Source organism: Chlorocebus sabaeus, chromosome 21, assembly GCF_047675955.1.
Source record: "Chlorocebus sabaeus isolate Y175 chromosome 21, mChlSab1.0.hap1, whole genome shotgun sequence".
NCBI lineage: Eukaryota > Metazoa > Chordata > Mammalia > Primates > Cercopithecidae > Chlorocebus > Chlorocebus sabaeus.
In genome coordinates this window covers 112,492,275-112,511,508 of record NC_132924.1, presented here as the reverse complement: position 1 = coordinate 112,511,508, position 19,234 = coordinate 112,492,275, and the positions used below count along the sequence as shown (strand labels likewise).

Sequence of the window (19,234 nt, the reverse complement as noted above, 5' to 3'; positions counted from 1 at the left end):
TATAGATTGAATTGTGTCCCCCAATACTTATGAATGTGACCTTATTTGGAAACGTGGTCTTTTAAGATGAGGTCGTGCCAGGCACTGTGGTGCATGCCTATAGTCCCAGCTACTAGGGAGGCTGGAGGGGAAGGATCACTTGAGCCCTCGGGTCTGAGACCAGCCTGGACAACATAGTGAGATCATATCTCTATTAAAAAAAATAGATGAGATCATTAGGTTGGGCCCTAATCCAATTTGACTAGTGTTTTTATAAAACACACAAATTAAGTCAGCTATAGTGGCTTACGCCTGTAATCCCAACACTTTTGGGAGGCTGAGGTGGGAGGCTCACAGGAGTTCGAGATCAACCTGGGCAACATAGGGAGATCCAGTCTCAACTAAAAATACAAAAATAGCCAGGCGTGGTGGCACATGCCTGTAATTTCAGTTACTCAGGAGGCTGAGGCACAGAATTGTTTGAACCCGGGAGACAGAGGCTGCCGTGAGCTGAGATCATGCCACTGCACTCCAGTCTGGGCGACAGAGTAAGACTCTGTCTTTAAAAAAAAAAAAAAAAAAAAAAGGCAGGAATTTGAACACAGAGGCAGACATGCCCATAGAGAGCACATCATGTAAAAAGACACAGGGAGAAGACAGCCAAGGGACGCCTGAGGCTACCAGTAGCCAGGAGACAGGCCTAGAAACAGATCCTTCATCGGCACCATCAGAGGAAGCACGGGCCCTGCTCGTGCCTTGGTTTTGGACTCTGACCTCCGGAACTGTGAGAGAATAAATTTCTGGGTTTTTGTTTTTTAAAATTATTTTTAATTATTATTTTTTAAACAAAAGCATCAGGTTGGTAAAAAGATTTCTGTTGTTTAAGCCACCCAGTCTGTGATACTTTGTTACGATAGCCCTGGGAAACCAACCCACCACCTTTATGTCCGCTATTCCCAACCAACATCCGCATCCCCTCCTGTGCCGAGGCGGGGGTCCAGGAGGTTTATGTTACCCCGCAGGCTTTAATGTTTCCAGAGTATCACGTGCCGGAAATTGGGGAGGAAGCGGGGAACTACTAAGTGTCTTGAGGGATGGCAGCTTGGGCAAAAAGAGGAAGACTGAGTCTCTGGCCCAGCCTGGAACCCCCATGAGTTCTCGGGATAACAGCCAAATCAGATCATGCGCGCAAGGCCCTTGTCGCTTGGCCTCGCCCACCTTTCAAACCTGGTATCTAACTGCACGGCCTGGTCTCTCCTTGCTCCAACTATCTGAACTGTTTCCCCTTAACAGCACCCCAGAAAGCTCCCTCAAGGCCCTTCCCCGTGCCCCCCACACCCACTCCAGAGACAAATACTGTCCTGATGTGTTCCACCGCATCCATCTTCCCTGTCGTAGAGTTCGTAGAAGTGGAGCCACAGAGCATGTGTGTTGCATGCGGCACAATGCTTCTGGAAATTCACGTTGCACTTACCAGCAGCTCATTCTGTTGCATGGATACGCAGTACCACAATGTGTTTATCCATTCACCAGTTGATAGACATTAGTCTTGTCTCCAGTCTGGGGTGGTTATGAATTAAGCCGTTATGAACATGTCAGTACAAGTACTTATATGGAAGTGTTTTCATATCTCCAGGATTCCTGGGGATTGGATCACTGGGTCATATGCTAAGTACATAGTTCGCCTTTTAAGAAATTGCCAAGCCGGGTGTGGTGGCTCACATCTGTAATCCCAGCACTTTGGGAGGCTGAGGCGGGGGGGATGGAGGGGATCATCTGAGGTCTGGAGTTTGAGACCAGCCTGACCAACGTGGAGAAACCCCGTCTCTATTAAAAATACAAAATTAGCCCGGTGTGGTGGCACATGCCTGTAATCCCAGCTATTCAGGAGGTTGAGGCAAGAGAATCACTTGAACCTGGGAGGCGGAGGGTGCAGTGGGCCGAGATCGTGCCATTGCACTCCAGCCTGGACAACAAGAGCGAGACTCCTTGTGGGGGGAAAAAAAATGGCCAAAATGTTTCCCAAAGAAGGTGTATCATGTTCTGTTTCCACCAACAATGCATGAAAGTCCAGGTGCTACATACAAGTCCTCACCAACACTTGGTGTTGTCTTTTTACTTTCAGCCCTACTGATCGGTGTATAGTGGTATCTCATTTAAAATTGCATTTCTGGTCCAGTGTAGTGGCTCACGCCTCTAATTCCAATACTTTAGGAGGCCAAGGCAGGAGGATCTCTTGGACCCAGGAGTTCTAGACCAGCCTGGGCAACAAAGCAAGACCCTGTATATACCAAAGGAAATAGGGCATGGTGGCACATGTCTGTGGCCCCAGCTACTCAGGTGGGAGGATCACTTGAGCCCAGGAGTTCAAGGCTGTAGTGAGCTACAATGACACCACTGCACTCCAGCCTGGGTGACAAAGTGAGACCCCTCCATCTCAAATAAAAATAAATAAAATTGCACTTCTGAATAATACACATTTATTTGGCTGCCTCCACCAATCTCAGCTGGGCTCCCCTACATCTTCAGGCTGGCTTGGGTGGGGCAGCCCTGTTCTGTGTATCCTTCATTGTCCTCCAGTTACTGGGATAGGGATAGTCTTGTGACAATGGCAAGAGAGCCAAAAGAAACACGCAAGGCCTTTTGAGGCCTAGGTCAGAACTGACACACCATCCTTTACCCAACAGGCCACTGGCTAGAGCCATGGAAATAGCCAAACTCAGCAGGCAGGGGTGGGGGTGGGGGGTCCAGCTGGTCCTGGAGTAGATGGAGCTGCAGGCTCAGGTGGAAAGGGCATGGATGTGGGAATAGGCAAAGAACTGGACCAGAGATGATCTCAAACACACAATCCTTCCTGCTAATGTTTCACAATTTATGCCTAATAACTTGTAGAAAAATGACTAATGATGGCCGGGTGCGGTGGCTCATGCCTGTAATCCCAGCAATTTGGGAGGCTGAAGCAGGCGGATCACCTGAGGTCAGGAGTTGGAGACCAGCATGGCCAATGTGGCAAAACCCCATCTGTACTGAAAATACAAAAAATTAGCCAGGTGTGGTGGTACATGCCTGTAATTCCAGCTACTCAGGAGGCTGAGGCCTGAGAATTGCTTGAACCTGGAAGACGGTGGTTGCAGTAAGCTGAGATCATGCCACTGCACTCCAGCCTGGGCAACAGAGCGCGACTCTGTCTCAAAAGACTAATGATGAATTTTTTTTTTTTTTTTGGGACGGAGTCTCCCTTAGCTGTCCAGGCTGGAGTGCAGTAGTGTAATCTTGGTTCACTGCAACCACCGTCTCCCAGGTTCAAGCGATTCTCCCATCTCAGCCTCCCGAGTAGCTGGGATTACAGGCACCAGCCATCATGCCTGGCTAATTTTTGTATTTTAGTAGGGATGGGTTTCACCATGTTGACCAGACTGGTCTTGAACTCCTGACCTCAGGTGATCCACCCACCTCAGCCTCCCAAAGGGCTAGGATTACAGGCGTGAGCCACTGTGTCCAACTGAATCATTCATTTCTTGAATGTAGGAAGAGTCTAGAGGCTGCGTCGGTCAGTTCTGCACAATGGTGTCTTTCTCACAGATGGCATTTCCCACTCACAGGGTCTTAAGTTGTTCCCCTGTCAAGTCAAGCTCCGGCCTTGCCTCAAACCCCTAAGGTCTTTGCACACACGGTCCTGGTGAGGCTGTGGCTATCCAAGGACACCGAGTGAAGTAAGGGCAGCAGGACCCAGTGCCTGGTCATTCTAGCTGGGATCGTCCGCCTGGCAGTGTCGTAGCCACCATCTGTGGCGACTCTGCCATGCCGCAGGTAGTGTGCGTGAGCAGTTTATGTACAGAGTGCGTGGAATTCCCACAATGACCCAGTACATTAGTGGTTAGTTTGGATTCGTTGGGCTTTTAGTGACAAAAACCCAATTCCAAGCTGCCTAAGCAAGAAAGAGAAATGATTAGAAGACTCGGGAGGGCCTCAGAGAGGCCAAGAGTAGGGATACAACTGGGCCTGGGACTGGCTGGAGCCGGGCTCCTTGCGTCTTGCCTCGACCTGTCTTCCTGTGTCTGGGTCACTCTCTTCTGTGGTGGCCAGCTTTATCTGCTCCTGGAGAACATGGCGGCACATGGCCACTAACAGCTTTCAACTTCCGCGATGTCCTCAGTTCAAGAGAACAGCCAGTCCAAGTTAGAAACTAATCCCAAGGAAGGACTGGGATTGTTTTAAACAGGCTCAGGCAGCTGCCTCTGGACCACTAAGCTGTCACTGTTACCAGTGTGGAAACGTCGACATTGACTAAAACATTCGTGTGACTGCAGAGGTGTGTGTGTGGCGGGGGGGGGGTTCCCCAGACAGTGGGGGAAGGGCAGATGGAACAACAGCAGTCTTCTTTCATGCTTGCGTTTTTATTTCCACTTAATAGATGAGACTCAAGGAAAACACGCAGATAGAGCGTGCTGGTTAAGAGTACAGACCTGGTCAGGCACAATGGCGCACGCTTGTAATCCCACCACTTTGGAAGCCTGAGGTGTGCGGATCACCTGAGGTCAGGAGTTTGAGACCAGCCTGGCCAATATGGTGAAACGCCATCTCTACTAAAAAATACAAAAATTAGTGGAGTGTGGTGGTGCGCACCTGTAATCCCAGCTACTCGGGAGGCTGAGACAGAAGAATCACTTGTACATGGGAGGTGGAGGTTGCAATGCAATAAGCCAAGATTGCGCCATTGCACTCCAGCCTGGGTGACAGAGCAAGACCCTCTCTCTCAAAAAAAAAAAAAAAAAAAAAAAGATTACAGACCTTATATAAGATCTGAATAGACACTTCACCAAAAAGATATACAAAAAGCAAATAAACACGTAATGGTAAGTGGATAAGCGGCGAGACACCCTTACAATGGATTCTACTCAACGTGAAAAGGTGGGACGTGCTGATGCACACAGCCCGGGTGAGTCTCAGCAGCATCATGTTAAGGGAAGGAAGCCGGCACGAAAGTCTGTATGTCAATAACTCCATTTATATAAAGTTCTAGAGAAGATAAAGCTCATGCTAGAGAGATCAGTGGCTGCCGGGGCCAGAGGTTTGCGGAGAGGATTGGGAGAGGCCAGGAGAGAATTTGTGGGGAGATGGAACTATTCTATATCATGATTGCACTGGTAGGATACACTTGTCAACTTACCATATGCTTAAAATTGGTGATTTTTTTTTTTGAGATGGAGTCTCGCTCTGTCACCCAGGCTGGAGTGCAGTGGTGCGATCTTGGCTCACTGCAACCTCCACCTCCAGGGTTCAAGCGATTCTCCTGCCTCAGCCTCCTGAGTAGCTAGGATTACAGGCGCCTGCTACCATGCCGGCTAATTTTTTGTATTTTTAGTAGAGATGAGGTTTCACCATGTTGTTAAGGCTGGTCTCGAACTCCTGACCTCAAGTGATCCACTCCCCTCGGCCTCCCAAAGTGCTGGGATTACAGGTGTGAGCAATTATAATTGTGCCCAGCTGAAATTGGTGAATTTTATTGTGGGAAAATTACATCTCAAAGCAGTTTTTTAAAAGGTAGCCATTATCATTTTTAGGCATCTCTTATAGGTTTTTGCCTTTGAATAAACGCAATAAAAATAAAGTAGTAGGTCTTGGGGTTAATCCAAACTGCATTCAACTCCCCCAGACCCTATCATGACACCCTAAGTACCTTTTTGACTTTTTAAGCCTCAGCAATCTCATCTGTACGTCTGGAGATGACAACTTCTAGCTCATAGATTTACTGTTGTGAAGGATGAAGAGATGATGTGGATAACTCCTCAGCGCTGGGGTTATCTAGTCTGACTTTGGTAAATGTATTACTGCTGCCCAAGGGCACACAGCTTCTAAGCGGCAGATTCAGGGCTCAAACCGAAGTCTGTTTCCAAACCCTAGCTCCTGGCCACCCGCGCTGCCTCACTAGCGCCCTCTTGTGCTAGTTCTATGCTTCCAAGCACACTTTGGATTCTTCGACTTCCCCTGTAAGAACACAGCGTGCTGATCAACAAACAAGAGCATCTGCTTCTATTTATAACTCTAACTAGAAAATTGACATTCAGCTTTTATAAATACTTTTGAACAACAGGAACAGGCTGCAAGTCTTTTGATTTGGAAACTCTGAGCAGCAAGGAGAGGGCTCAGAAGGCCACAAGGAATCCATACGGCTTAGGGAGGGAGGGAGGGCAGACTTTGGCCCCAGCGACTCATCAGGATGACCGCCGTGTAAAGACTATTGATGCCCTCAGCCAAGGAAGGAAGGTAGGTGGCCAGTGCCTCCAGCTGTAAGCAGAAGCCCGGGTGTCACTGGTTGGGAATAAGAGAAGGAGAATGAGAACAAACCATGATGATAAATTGGTTCTGAATTATGACCAGGCAAAGGGTGGGAGAACTGTGGCCACATTTGAGCTCTGATAAGAGCAAAGCTGGAATCTTAAATACTTAGATACGGAGCCTTAAAGGATATACTTGACAAGTAATAAAAATCTTAGAAACACTTTAGTGATTCTCAAGGCTTGCCGCTGATTTCAACTGCAAATCAACCTGGCAGTCTGACAACATAGTCGATTTTAACTTCCAAGCTCCTCAGCAAACATCCTGTGTCTGGGACATCAGGAGCCTTTTAGCTCCTCTCAGCCTCAGGGCCAAGTACCCAGGGCTCCCCAGGGCCAGGTGCCGGCTGGAATCGCCTGAGGTTAAAAAACGCAGGTGATGCTGGGCACAGTGGCTCACACCAAAGTGCTACCAGCACTTTGGGAGGCCGGTGGGGGGGGGCGCGGATCACCTGAGGTCAGGAGTTCGAGACCAGCCTTGCCAACATGGTTGAAACCCTGTCTCTACTAAAAATGCAAAAATTAGCCGGGTGTAGTGGCAGACACCTGTAATCCCGCTACTCAGGAGGCTGAGGCAGGAGAATCACTTGAACCCGGGAGGTGGAGGTTGCAGTGAGCCAAGATCATGCCACTCACTCCAGCCTGGGCAACAGAGCAAGACTCTGTCTCCAAAAAAAAAAAAAAAAAAAAAAAAGGGCACAGCAGCTAATGCCTGTACGCCCAGCACTTTGTGAGGCCAAGACAGGCTGATCACCTGAGGTCGGGAGTTCGAGACTAGCCTGACCAACATGGAGAAACCCCGTCTCTACTAAAAATATAAAATTAGCCAGGTGTGGTGGCGTATGCCTGTAATCCCAGCTACTTGGGAGACTGAGGCAGGAGAATTGGTTGAACTCTGGCGGTGAAGGTTGTGGTGAGCGGAGATTGCGCCATTGTATCCAGCCTGTGCAACAAGAGCAAAACCACATCTCTTAAAAAAAAAAAAAAACCCGCAGGTACCCAGACTCCTCCCAGGTGCAGGATTCAATCTGAGTAAGCCGAGGTAGTGGTAGGAGTGACCTCGGGGCCTGTAAATCTGGAACGTTTTTGCTTTAGTTGGTGAGGATGGAGACTGAGTGAAAGTCTGGTCTGCCGTTTGAGAAAGTTACTATTGTTCCAAGTTGGCAAGCCAAGAAACAGCAGTATAAACATTATTTAGAACTATGAAAACAAATACAAGAAGGAACCGCAGAAAGCACCCAAAGTTGTTCTAACCAGTGGTGTCCGAAGTTAGAATAATGATTATCTTGAGAAGCGGGGACTATTAGCTTGGAAGGAGCATCAGGGAACTTTCTAGGTGCTGGAAATGGTCTGTATCTTGATCTGGGTGGGAGTTGGGTGTTGGCCCTCCCTATCCATGGATTCTACATCGGTGAATTCAACCAACCTTGGGTTTAAAGTATTTGGGAAAAAAGCATTTAAAAAAATACAAATAATATACAATGTAACAACTGTTTACGTAGCAGTTACATAATATCAGGTGTTATAAGTAATGTAGAGGTGACTTAAAGTATACAGAGGATATGCATAGGTTATGTGCAAATACCACACCATTTTATATGAGAGACTTGTGCACCCTCAGATTTGGTGCTTGAACCCCGGCAGCAGAAGCGGAGGCTGCAGTGAACCAAGATCGCGCCGTTGCACTCAGACCTGAGGAACAGTTAGATTCCGTCTCAAAAAAATTGGGGGATCCTTCAATCAATCCCCCATAGATACCGAGGAATGACTGTACATATATAAAAACCCATCAAGCTGTACTCTCAAGATTGTGTATTTCACCTACATATAATTTAAACATGTTAAATGTCTCCCTCCAAAGAGGAATCGGTTCACAGACAGACCAGGCTGCAGGCAGACTTTTTTTTTCTCTGTTTTCAAAGACAGAGTCCCTCTCTGTTGACTGGGCTGGAGTGCAGCGGTGTGATCACAGCTCAATGCAGTCTCAACTCCTGGGTGCCAGTGATCCTCCTGCCTCAGCCTCCCAAGTAGCTGGGAGTACGGGCACAGGCCACTGTGCCTGGCTAGATTTTAAATATTTTGTAGAGACAGGATTTCCCTTTGTTGCCTGTATTGGGCTCGAATTCCTGGGCTCAAGCAATCCTCCTGCCTTAGCCTCTCAAAGTTCTGGGATTACAAGCGTGAGGCACCGTGCCTGGTCAGGATTGAATTTTTTTTTTTTTTTTTAAACATACATTTACAAACTTAAAACCATATCCACCTTTTTAAAAAAAACACCATATTCATGTCTCCTTTGATAAAAATAGAAATTAGATGTTTTAAAAGGTCCACAAGAGTCTGGTGTACAGCCTGGGTTGAGAAGTTCTGACTTCAGAACCGCTTCCTGCGATTGCTTTTTAAAAATAGCTTCTAACCCTTTCTTTCACCAAGGTAAATTCTCACGAGTTTCAACCTTACTTTAGAGCGTATCTTTTGCTTTCTACAAGCAGAAGTTTAAAGAGAAGAGCTTACACAGCAGGTTGGTCTGCATGGAATTCCTCTACTAGTCTCTTTCCACCACGCACTGCCAGCTAGTGTTTGAAACTGACACTCAACATTACCACCAGCCCCAGCTTGGGCAGTGGAGCTTCTGAGGTCGGGCTCTGACTCAGGATGGCCTAGCGGATCTCTGGCCACAGAAGAGCAGCTCTGGATATTTGGTTTTTCAGTAGCTCAGGTGTGGGATGGGGGTCCCCAAACAAGGTCTTTCCCGGTTTTCCTGGCAATTCTGATGCTGGTTGGTGGTCCAGAAGCCGTATTTTGAGCTACCCTGCCTAAAAGAGTCCATACTGCCAACAGGAAAAAAAAAAAAAAGTGTATATATTTTCAATCAGATTTACTGAGGCACAATGAAGAAAGTGTACCCATTTCAAGACTGCCTTTTGACAAATGTAGACACCCACGTAACCACTGCCAGTCAAAATATGGAAGATTTCCAGCAAGAAAGTGCCCTTGTATCCCTCTGCCGTCAATCCTTGCTCCTCCCTGAGCTCTGGCCCCAGGCAAACCTGCTTTCTGTCCCTAGAAACCAGTTTTGCCTGTTCTAGGATTTCACATAAAGAGAATTGATTGTACAGTATGTGTACTCTTTTGTGTCTCATTCCTTTAGCTCAGCTTTTGATTTATTAGCTCAGCTTGTTGTAAAGGTATTCATGTTGCTGCTTGTGTCAGTAATCCCTTCCTTTGTAGGAATATATCACAATTTATCTTTTTTTTTTTTTTTTTCGTGAGGCAGGGTCTCACTCTATCACCCAGGCTGGAGTATAATGGCGCAATCTCGGCTCACTGCTGCAACCTCCACCCCCCAGGTTCAAGCGATTCTTCTGCCTTGGTCTCCCAAGTAGCTGGGATTATAGGCACCTGCCACCATGCCTAACTAATTTTGTATTTTTAGTAGAGACGGGGTTTCACCACGTTGACCAGGCTGGTTTTGAACTCCTGACCTCAAGTTATCCACCCGCTTCAGCCTCCCAAAGTGCTGGGATTAGAGGGGTGAGCCATCACGCCTGGCCTGTTTTATCTGCTTTCTAATTGATGGATATTTCCGCTCTTACGAATGCAGCTGCTATGAATGTTCAAATACAAGTGTTTGGATGTAAGTCTTCATTTCTCTTGGGCACCAATGAGGACTGTTGGGCCATATGGTAAGGATATGCTTATTTGCAAGAAGCTGCCTGTTTTCCAAAATAGCTATACCATGTAACACGACCACTAGCAAATGTGAGTTCCAGTTGCTCCACATCTTCATTCACACTTAGTGCTGTCAGTCTTTTTACTTTTGGACATTCTAGTGGATGTATAATGGGATCTCATAGTTTTAACTTTTTTTTTTTTTTTTGAGATGGAGTTTCACTTTTGTTGTCCAGGCTGGAGTGCAACAGCGTGATCTCGGCTCACCACAACCTCCGCCTCCCGCGTTCAAGTGATTCTCCTGCCTCAGCCTCCCAAGTACCTGGGATTACAGGCATGCACCGCCACACCTGGCTAATTTTGTATTTTTAGTAAAGACAGGGTTTTTCCATGTTGATCAGGCTGGTCTCGAACTCCTGATCTCAAGTCATCTGCTCACCTCAGCCTCCCAAAGTGCTGGGATTACAGGAATTAGCCATCACACCCGGCAGTTTTAACTTTCATTTCATAATGACTGATGTTGATTCTTCTTTGATGTGCTCATTGGCCATTTGAATGTATTTTTTTTTGTGATTCTGATTCAGAATGTTTAGAGATTGTATTTTGAGGAACCCTGCCTTAAAAACACCCATATATATGGCCTCCAGAAAATAACAATGTAAAGTGATGATTTATTTACTTATTTTTTGAGACAGGGTCTTACTCTGTCACCTAGGCTGAAGTGCAGTGGCAAAATCTCAGCCCACTGCAACCTCCACTTCCAGGATTAAAGCAATTCTTGTGCCTCAGCCTCCTGAGTAGCTGCAACTACAGGTGCGCACCACCACACCTGGCTAATTTTTGTATTTTTAGTAGCAATGGGGTTTCACCATGTTGGCCCGGCTGGTCTTGAACTCCTGAGCTCAGGTGATCCACCCACCTCAGCCTGGGATTACAGGCGTGAGCCACCACGCCTGGCCTAAAGTGATTATTTAAATGGAAAATCTAAGAGTTCCTCCCCTCAACTTTGTGAAAATTTTCAAAAATACACAAAAGTTGAAAAACCAATGATCTACTTAGATCTAACAGTGAACAATTTGTTATACTTGCTCTTCATATGTGTTTAGCAAATTGTTGAACCATTTGAAAGCCATAGATATCCAGATGCTTCATCCTTAAATACTTTAGCACTTATCTCCTAAGAGTATTTTTCTGTGTAATTGCAATTCCACCATTATACCTAATAAAATTAGCAATAAATTCATATTCAATCCATATCCTAATTTCTCCAGTTATTCCAGCCTTTTAAACAAACATCCAATCAGAGTTCAAGCCCTTTTACTGATTATCATCTCTTCAGTCTCCTTTGTATTTCATTACCCAGTAGATTTTTGTATTGATTTCAAGCAATTTGTATCAAACTTTCTGAACAAAAATTTCAGGAAATCAAAGAATGTAACTGGCCAGGCAGGCCTATACCCCAGCACTTTGGGAGGCCAAGGTGGGAGGATCACTTGAGCTCAGGGGTTTGAGACCAGCCTGGGAAACATGGCGTGATCCCATCTCTGCAAAAAAAATTTAAAAATTAAAAAAAAAATTAGCTGAGTGGGAGGGTGGTGGGTGGGGCTGGGGCTATTCAGGAGGCTGAGGCAGGAGGATTACTTGCGCCCAGGAGGTCAAAACTGTAGTAAGCCATGTACACCATTGCACCCCAGCCTGGGCAACATGGTAAGACCCTGTCTAAAACAAAAAACAAAAAATGGTAACTCCTATATACCATGTTATTTGGATAACTACGGGTTTATCTGTTACAATCAGCTTGAGATACTATGAGACTAGAATAAAAGGTGCTGGAAATGGGACAGTACTTGCAGTTATCATCCTGCTTCATTCATTTCAGTCCTTTTTGTGATGGACATTTCTGTTGCTCCCTTCTTGCCGCTCCCAGCTGAGACCTACCTATCACAAAACTTTATGCCAGGAAGAGCCTTGGACTTAGAATCAAAAAGCTGTCGGCTGACTGTGTCCTATTAGTCACTCAGCGTGGCTCAGCTTCCTACTCTGGAAAACAGGCATGATGGTGATAGAATATGGTCCCTTCGAGTAACCACAGGATTGCTGTACAAATCAAATGAGATCGTGTGGGTTAACGTATGTTGGGCACAATGAGGCACTTCATTAATTCATTCCACATTTGAGCATCATCTACGTAGGTCTCTATGCCAGGGACAGATGTGAGAAGGCGGCTGCAAGAGGTCCTGGGAAAAGTTGCCCTACTTTTAAGAGACACAAGATGGAATGGTTTCTCTTCATATGGATATAGGGCTCAGGTGCTAGTCCAAGATATGGAGCTGGCATGCAACTCAATCACATGAGCTGCTAAGGTCGCTTCAGAGTTTAAGCCCATTTGAGCGTATTTTCATTTACAGGTGGCCAACAGCATCCAGAGACAGGTGTGAACAGCATTTGAGACTTGAAGAATCAGTCTCCCAAAGGATCGTCAGAGCAGATTTTGATGCTGGCACCAGCCTTTGACTTCTGCTTGGCTGGCCCCATCTCTTGGATCCTTGCTTGACTGACAGCCCAATTCTGTGAGTCTCAATGCCTTGCTTCAGCCTAAACCCTCCAATGCTGGCCATTAGCTTGTTCTGATCCCCAGATATGCCTACAGACCCCAAACCTCTAACACCCCTAATGTTTCTGCTGCTACCTGGAGAACATGTAGGTGTGCTGCCTGCTGACCCTAGAGCCTCCAAGGCCCCACTCACGCATGGCCCCAGTACTACTCTGCTGACAGAACCCTGCCTGCTCTCCCCTACTTAGCCTCTGCCTAGGGAAACCCTTGTTCTCTCAGTTCTCTAACCTTTCCTAACTCCCCTGAGGGAGAAAATGCTTTTTCAAGTAACAGGCAGTACAGAGAAAAGTACTGAGAAAGGGCAACTTTGTATTGCCTTATTTATACCCCAGGAAATTTTATCAACAGTCAAGATATAAAATCATGATGTAGGCCGAGGCAGGCAGATCACTGGGGCTCAGGAGTTGGAGATGAGCTTTGCCAACACGATGAAACCCTGTCTCTTAGACTACAACTAGCCGGGAATGGTGGTACACGCCTGTCGTCCCAGCTACTCAGGGGCCTGAGGTGAAAAGATCGCCTGAGCCCAGCATGTTGATGAGACTGTAGTGAGCCGAGCTTGCGCCACTGCACACCAGCCTGGGCAACAGAGTGAGACCCTGTCTTAAAAAAGAAAAAAGAAAAACAAAACAAACCCTACAGCATTTACTTGAAAAAAACTTAAAAGGTAGATAACCATTACCTAAAAGCCATTTTTGAAAGAAAATCAGTATTACATCAAATAGCTTCTGCTTTTTCAGATACAAAACAGACAAGAATGTGTTTGAAAATATTTAAGTCAGTATAGCATGTGGTAGTGAACTAATGCTGGAGGTTCCTGGCTGTGCTTGCTGGTCTTGCGTTGGGGGCAGGCACTCAACTAGCCCAGGGCAGCAGGTAATTTACCAGTTGAAAGGACGTTTCAATGGTTTCACAACTGGGATAGCCGTAACAGCTGAACACCCACACTAGGTATGTGTGGTTTTTTTTTAGATATGTAATATTTGCTTAGAATTTTAAAGCTAAAAAATCAATAAATGGGCTGGATGTGGTGGCTAATGCCTGTAATCTCACGACTTTGGGAGGCTGAGGTGGGAGAATTGCTTGAGCCCAGGAGTTGGAGACCAGCCTGGGCAATGAAGCAAGACTCCATCTCTACAATTTTTTTTTTTTAGATGGGAGTTTACTCTTGTCATCCAGGCTGGAGTGCAGTGGCGCCATCTCGGCTCACTGCAACCTCTGCCTCCAGGGTTCAAGTGATTCTCCTGCCTCAGTCTCTGGAGTAGCTGGGATTACAGGTATGTGCCACCATGCCCAGCTAATTTTGTTTGGTTTTTTTTTGAGACGAAGTCTCACTCTGTTGCCCAGGCTGGAGTATCTTGGCTCACTGCAGCCTCTGCCTCAGCCTCTTGGGTTCAAATGATTCTCGTGCCCTAAGCCTCCCAAATAGCTGAGACTACAGGTGTGTGCTACCACACCCGGCTACTTTTTTTTTCTTTTTTTAAAGTAGAGATGGGTTTTCACCATGTTGGCCAGGCTGGTCTTGAATTCCTGACCTCAAGTGATCCGCCTGCCTCGGCCTCCCAAAATGCTGATATTACAGACATGAATCACCATACCCGGCCTGTACAAATACTTTTCTGATTAGCTGGGCATAGTGGTACGTGCCTATAATCCCAGCACACTGGGAGGGTGAAGTGGGAAGATCATTTGTGCCCAGGATATTGAGGTTGCAGTGAGTTAAGATCATGCCACTGTGCTCTAGCTTGGTGACACAGCAAGACCTTATACTTAAAAAAACAAAACAAAAACTATAAACATTTAACAATTATAACCAGCATTTATTTGAAAAAACTTAAATGATATACATAACCATTACCTAAAAACCATTTTGAAAGAATTTACTACATCAAATGGCAAAAGGGTTTGTGGAAATTGTAATGCATACTTGGTGATGGCTCAAAAGGCCAATGTTGAAAGTTATCACTAAAAATAGATTCTTAAAATGTAACATGGAGGGGAAAGAGGGAACTTGGAAAAGATAAAGGTATATTGGTTTTAGGTCTAATAATCACAGGTAAAGTCTTTGTTTAAAAAACAAGCCTGGCAGGGGTAGGGTGGGGAGGGTTGCTCATGCCTTATACTCCCAGCACTTTGGGAGGCCGAGGTAGGCAGATCACCTGAGGCCAGGAGTTTGAGACCAGCCTGGGCAACATGGTGAAACCCTGTCTCTACTAAAAATACAAAAATTAGCCAGGCGTGGTGGTGCACGTCTGTAATCCTAGCTACTTGGGAGGCTGAGGCAGGAGAACTGCTTGAAGCCAGGAGGCAGAGGTTGCAGTGAGCTGAGATTGCACCATTGCACTCCAGCCTGGGCAACAAGAGTGAAACTCCATCTCAAAAAAAAATAAAATAAAATAAATTTAAAAACGTACCTATTAAAGGAGGCCTTTTTCCTTAGTTTTAGTTGGTGTTGATAAGCTCAGCAAAGGAGCTTTAGGGTAATACTTGATGACAGCAAAATGAAGGAAACCTTACTGAAGGTAAAAACCTAGCAAAACATTCCCCAGAGGAACAAAAGTTTTTTGCAAATACGACATACTTAGTTCTGCTTTCCACCAGTTACCAACACAGAAAGACCAAAAACTGTGTATGAGATAGTGATATTAAGATTTGAGATTTTCTTCGAATTCAGTGGCATCAATCATGTAAAGCGCCATGTAGCTGAAGTGGTCCGGTGTGGCATCAGCCCCGCAGTGATGGTGCACCTCATGCCCTGGTCGTGCTGGGGCAGCCTGTACCACCTAGAAACCACAACTGCAGTAACCACTGATACACAGACCTGTGTTACTTCTACAGGTGTTCCATTCCAACTGTATATACGCTTTAGAGTTCAAAATCTAAGTCCAGATACACTATTATAATGGGCCAGGTCCCAGACATTCTTCCTCACACCAACCAGTTAGTCCTTTTGATTTTACTCCAAACCCCAATGTATGAAATCCGAAGTGCTTGTAAGGATTTAGAACAGCACAGACTACCAGGAATAAAGCAGATACAAAACATTTCTCAGCAACCAAAAATAAAAGAAGGGAAACGGGCCACTGAGGCAGATGGGTCTCTCAGATTAAATGTCATATAAATTGCATGTGTGGAACCAAATCCAGCAGAAAACCCTCAGTTAATGAGGCATAGCTTGGTAAACTGGGAACTTGCTGAGGGTTTTTTTTTTTTTTAATCTAATCTGATATCACTTAGAATGGCCTTAGTTTCCCATTCTCTCACCACCTTCACACAGGCCCACATGCCTGTGACATCAAATCTGTCAAACTTGGGGACGAAGGACATTAACAGTTCTTGAAAGGTGACCTTACCTACAGATACTAATTTCATTACTTAAGGAATTTTTCTTCCTCAGAATTTCTAGAATCACAAGTGATACCTGCCAAGTACAGTTTGTTACTAGTAGATATACACCTCTTCAATGCAGAAACTTAGTCTCATTATGTTGGTTACATATACTGTTTTTATTTGGGTTTGCTGAATGAGAATAAAAACACCCCGGTTTCTTCTGCAGGTCCAGTCCTTCTCTCTAATGGTCATTACAAACAACCCTGAAGTGGCTGGAATATAGTCAGCAAGGGGCCCACGTGAACAGCTCATCTGGAATCTTTGCAAGTACATATTTATGTCCTTTGGTGCCTTGCACAGTAAGGCACTGTTAATGATGTAACAGAATAGAGGAAATGCCCACAGCAAATAGTTCTAGTGACAATTTACTAGACAAGTTACAGTTTAATAATGGTGGTGGTGATTGTTTCTTTCATTTTATTATTATTTTTTACAATAAGGGTGTAGCCTTTATACTCCACACACACAAAATAAAACAAGTGCTTATTACGAAAAGAGTCCCTGCCCCCACCCCCCAAGAACATCCTGAACATAGCAATTCAACAGAACAGAAAAATCAAGACAAGTTTGATTTCAAAATTTCAATAAAAAAGCAAAAGTATGTAATGCAACAGCTGTTCAACTTCCAACTCTAAATAGGCACCATTAAACAAACCCCAGTATTTTAAATTTCTCCGGCACACATTCCAGGATCAATGCTCTGAACTGTAATCAGCTAGTAATTCATAACAGGAATACAGCCTTAGAATGGAAGCTATATTGCTTCCCTGCCCCCTTTCTCTTACAATTGGAGAGTGTAGGTATTAAGGGATACAAAGTCAGAGGAAGAAGAATTAAAAAGAAAAATGCCCAAAGCTGCAGCTGTTTGGACTAGGAAGACAGCATTTTACAAACGTTCAAAAAATCCCAAGGCAAGTAACACAATTTGTTCACTATCACTCTTACTTGAAAGAATAAAGAGATCAGCATCTTATTATATAAAACTGTACTTTCAGAACTGTATTACAGGTTCACCAGAAACTATGGATGTAGTTTTAGGCATCATCAAGGAAAACAGGTTCAGTTCAGATAAAGTTAGATACTGTACATCTAGCCTAGCTGGATCTGGTGTCTGGATCTGCTCACTGTCGCCCTGAACAGCTGTGAACTAAACAATAGTACGTAACTCCATAGGAAGCTTAAGGATTGAAGAAATGTACACAGCTAGTTAGATCTCCCCTGCTTCGCGCTCTTCAGAGCTCCTCCTGTCTTCTGATCTGCCATTAGCACTCTCATAGGACCGCTTCTTATCTTTCCGATCTCTGTCACGAGGTGATCTGTCTCTTGAACTCCTGTCTCTGTCACATGATGCTAAGTCTTGGTCTCTGAATCTTTCTTTTGAGGATCTGAAAAATATTAATTTGAGGAGCAAAATATGTTGGGTAACCCAAAAACCCAAATTAAAGAATAGGATAAATATTAAGCTCTTGATAGCTGAAGATATATAGAAGAATACACCCATGACAGAGGAGTCAGTTTTCTGACCAAATACTGAGCACTACTATAGCTGATAAGGGCATTAAAACAAGACGGGTGAAAACAAATAGCTGAGGGTCAGAAGGCTAAAATAATTTCTTACAGGCTACTCTCATTATCTCAGAGACAACAGAGTTTCTCCAATTCATAAAAGGTATTTCAATATAAAAACTAATACATAGATAATAGCTTTAAAAAGTGAAAGAAAGGTATTGTCTAGATTTTAAAATGGCTTAGAATAGGGGCCAGATGGTGACTATCTGGGGTGCTGCAGGTCCATGCAATCTTTGTGGCAGTGTTCTTTTCTTTTTAGAATGTAAAAACCATCCATAGCTTGCTGGTTGTACAGGCTGCCGGCCAGATTTGGCCTATCGGCAACAGTTTGCCAACACCTGACTTAGATAAGAGAACTACTCAATTATTAATATGAATTTAAATAACCACTTTTAAAAATCAACTCATACTGAGTTAGCTTATTCAACCAACAAGGGGAAATAAAAGAAGACAAAGATGCTCACACTAATAAATCTTGATTAGCCGTAACTGTTTACTACCTTCTCCATTCCCATACCCAACTGCAATAAGAAAGGTGTAAATAATAACAATCAGAAGGAAAACCAAACATACTATGGAATCAGAATAAACATGGAATCTTCTATACTTCCAACACCTAAAATCCAACAAATTACATTTATTTGGTTCTTTACAGGTGACAGTACTTTTACATAATTACCTCACTCAACCCATATTCAAAATTAGGATCTGAGGCACTACCAAGAACCTGAATAATTAATACTTTCAGGAAAATAAAAAATATGACTGTTCAGTTTTAGAAATATAGTTGAGGGTTAAACAAAAAAAGGTTCTAAAATAATGTGAACTTTGAATATTCTACTTAATGTTTTAATAAACTTAATTTTAAAATGATATAAAAAGACTGGGCACGGTGGCTCACACCTGTAATCCCAGCACTTTGGGAGGTCAAGACGGGCTGATCACTTGAGGTAGGAGTTCGACACCAGCCTAGCCAACATAGTGAAACCCCGCCTCTACATAAAATACAAAAAATTAGCTGGGTGTGGTGGTGCGCACCTGTAGTCCCAGTTACTCGGGAGGCTGAGGCAGGAGATTCACTTGAACCTGGGAGGCGGAGGCTGCAGTGAGTGAGCACAGATCGCATCACGGCACTCCAGCCTGGGTGACAGGGCGACACTCCATCTCCAAAAAAAAAAAACAAAAACAAATCACAGTGCCAAGTCTAGTGATTCCACATCTACATTAGTCCTATCCATAGCCTTTGTTGGAATAAAATATGAAAAGAGACGGTAAAAATGATACCTAAAAAGACACTAGATGCTAAACAGTCCCAGAGATCAGTAATAATAACTGAAAAACTATGATTATCAACTACTGTGTCCCACACATAAGCAGTTTCCATATACTATTTTATTCAAACTACCAATAATCTTAAAGCAGGTATTCTTACTATCTCCACTTAGTAGATGGGGAAAGACAGGTGAGATAATTAAATTACTTAGCCAAAGCAGGACGTGGTGGCTCACGCCTGTAATCCCAGCACTTTGGGAGGCCAAGGCGGGTGGATCACCTGAGGTCGGGAGTTCGAGACCAGCCTGGCCAACATGGTAAAACCCTGTCTCTACTAAAAATACAAAAATTAGCCAGGTGTGGTGGCCTGGGCCTGTAATCCCAGCTACTTGGGAGGCCGAGG

General features: G+C 44.7%; 1 protein-coding gene across 9 annotated transcripts in view; it reads right to left on the bottom strand.

Moving 5' to 3' along the window:
* Positions 1–16,087: 16,087 nt before the first annotated feature.
* Positions 16,088–19,234, bottom strand: part of LUC7L2 (LUC7 like 2, pre-mRNA splicing factor) — a 66,946-nt gene continuing 63,799 nt past the window's right edge. For all 9 annotated transcript variants that reach the window (XM_073009389.1, XM_073009392.1, XM_073009398.1 and 6 more), the window contains one exon: positions 16,088–17,375. In XM_073009389.1, coding sequence (XP_072865490.1) covers positions 17,198–17,375 — 178 coding nt within the window. In that variant the 3' untranslated portion in view covers positions 16,088–17,197. The remainder of the gene's footprint in view (positions 17,376–19,234) is intronic.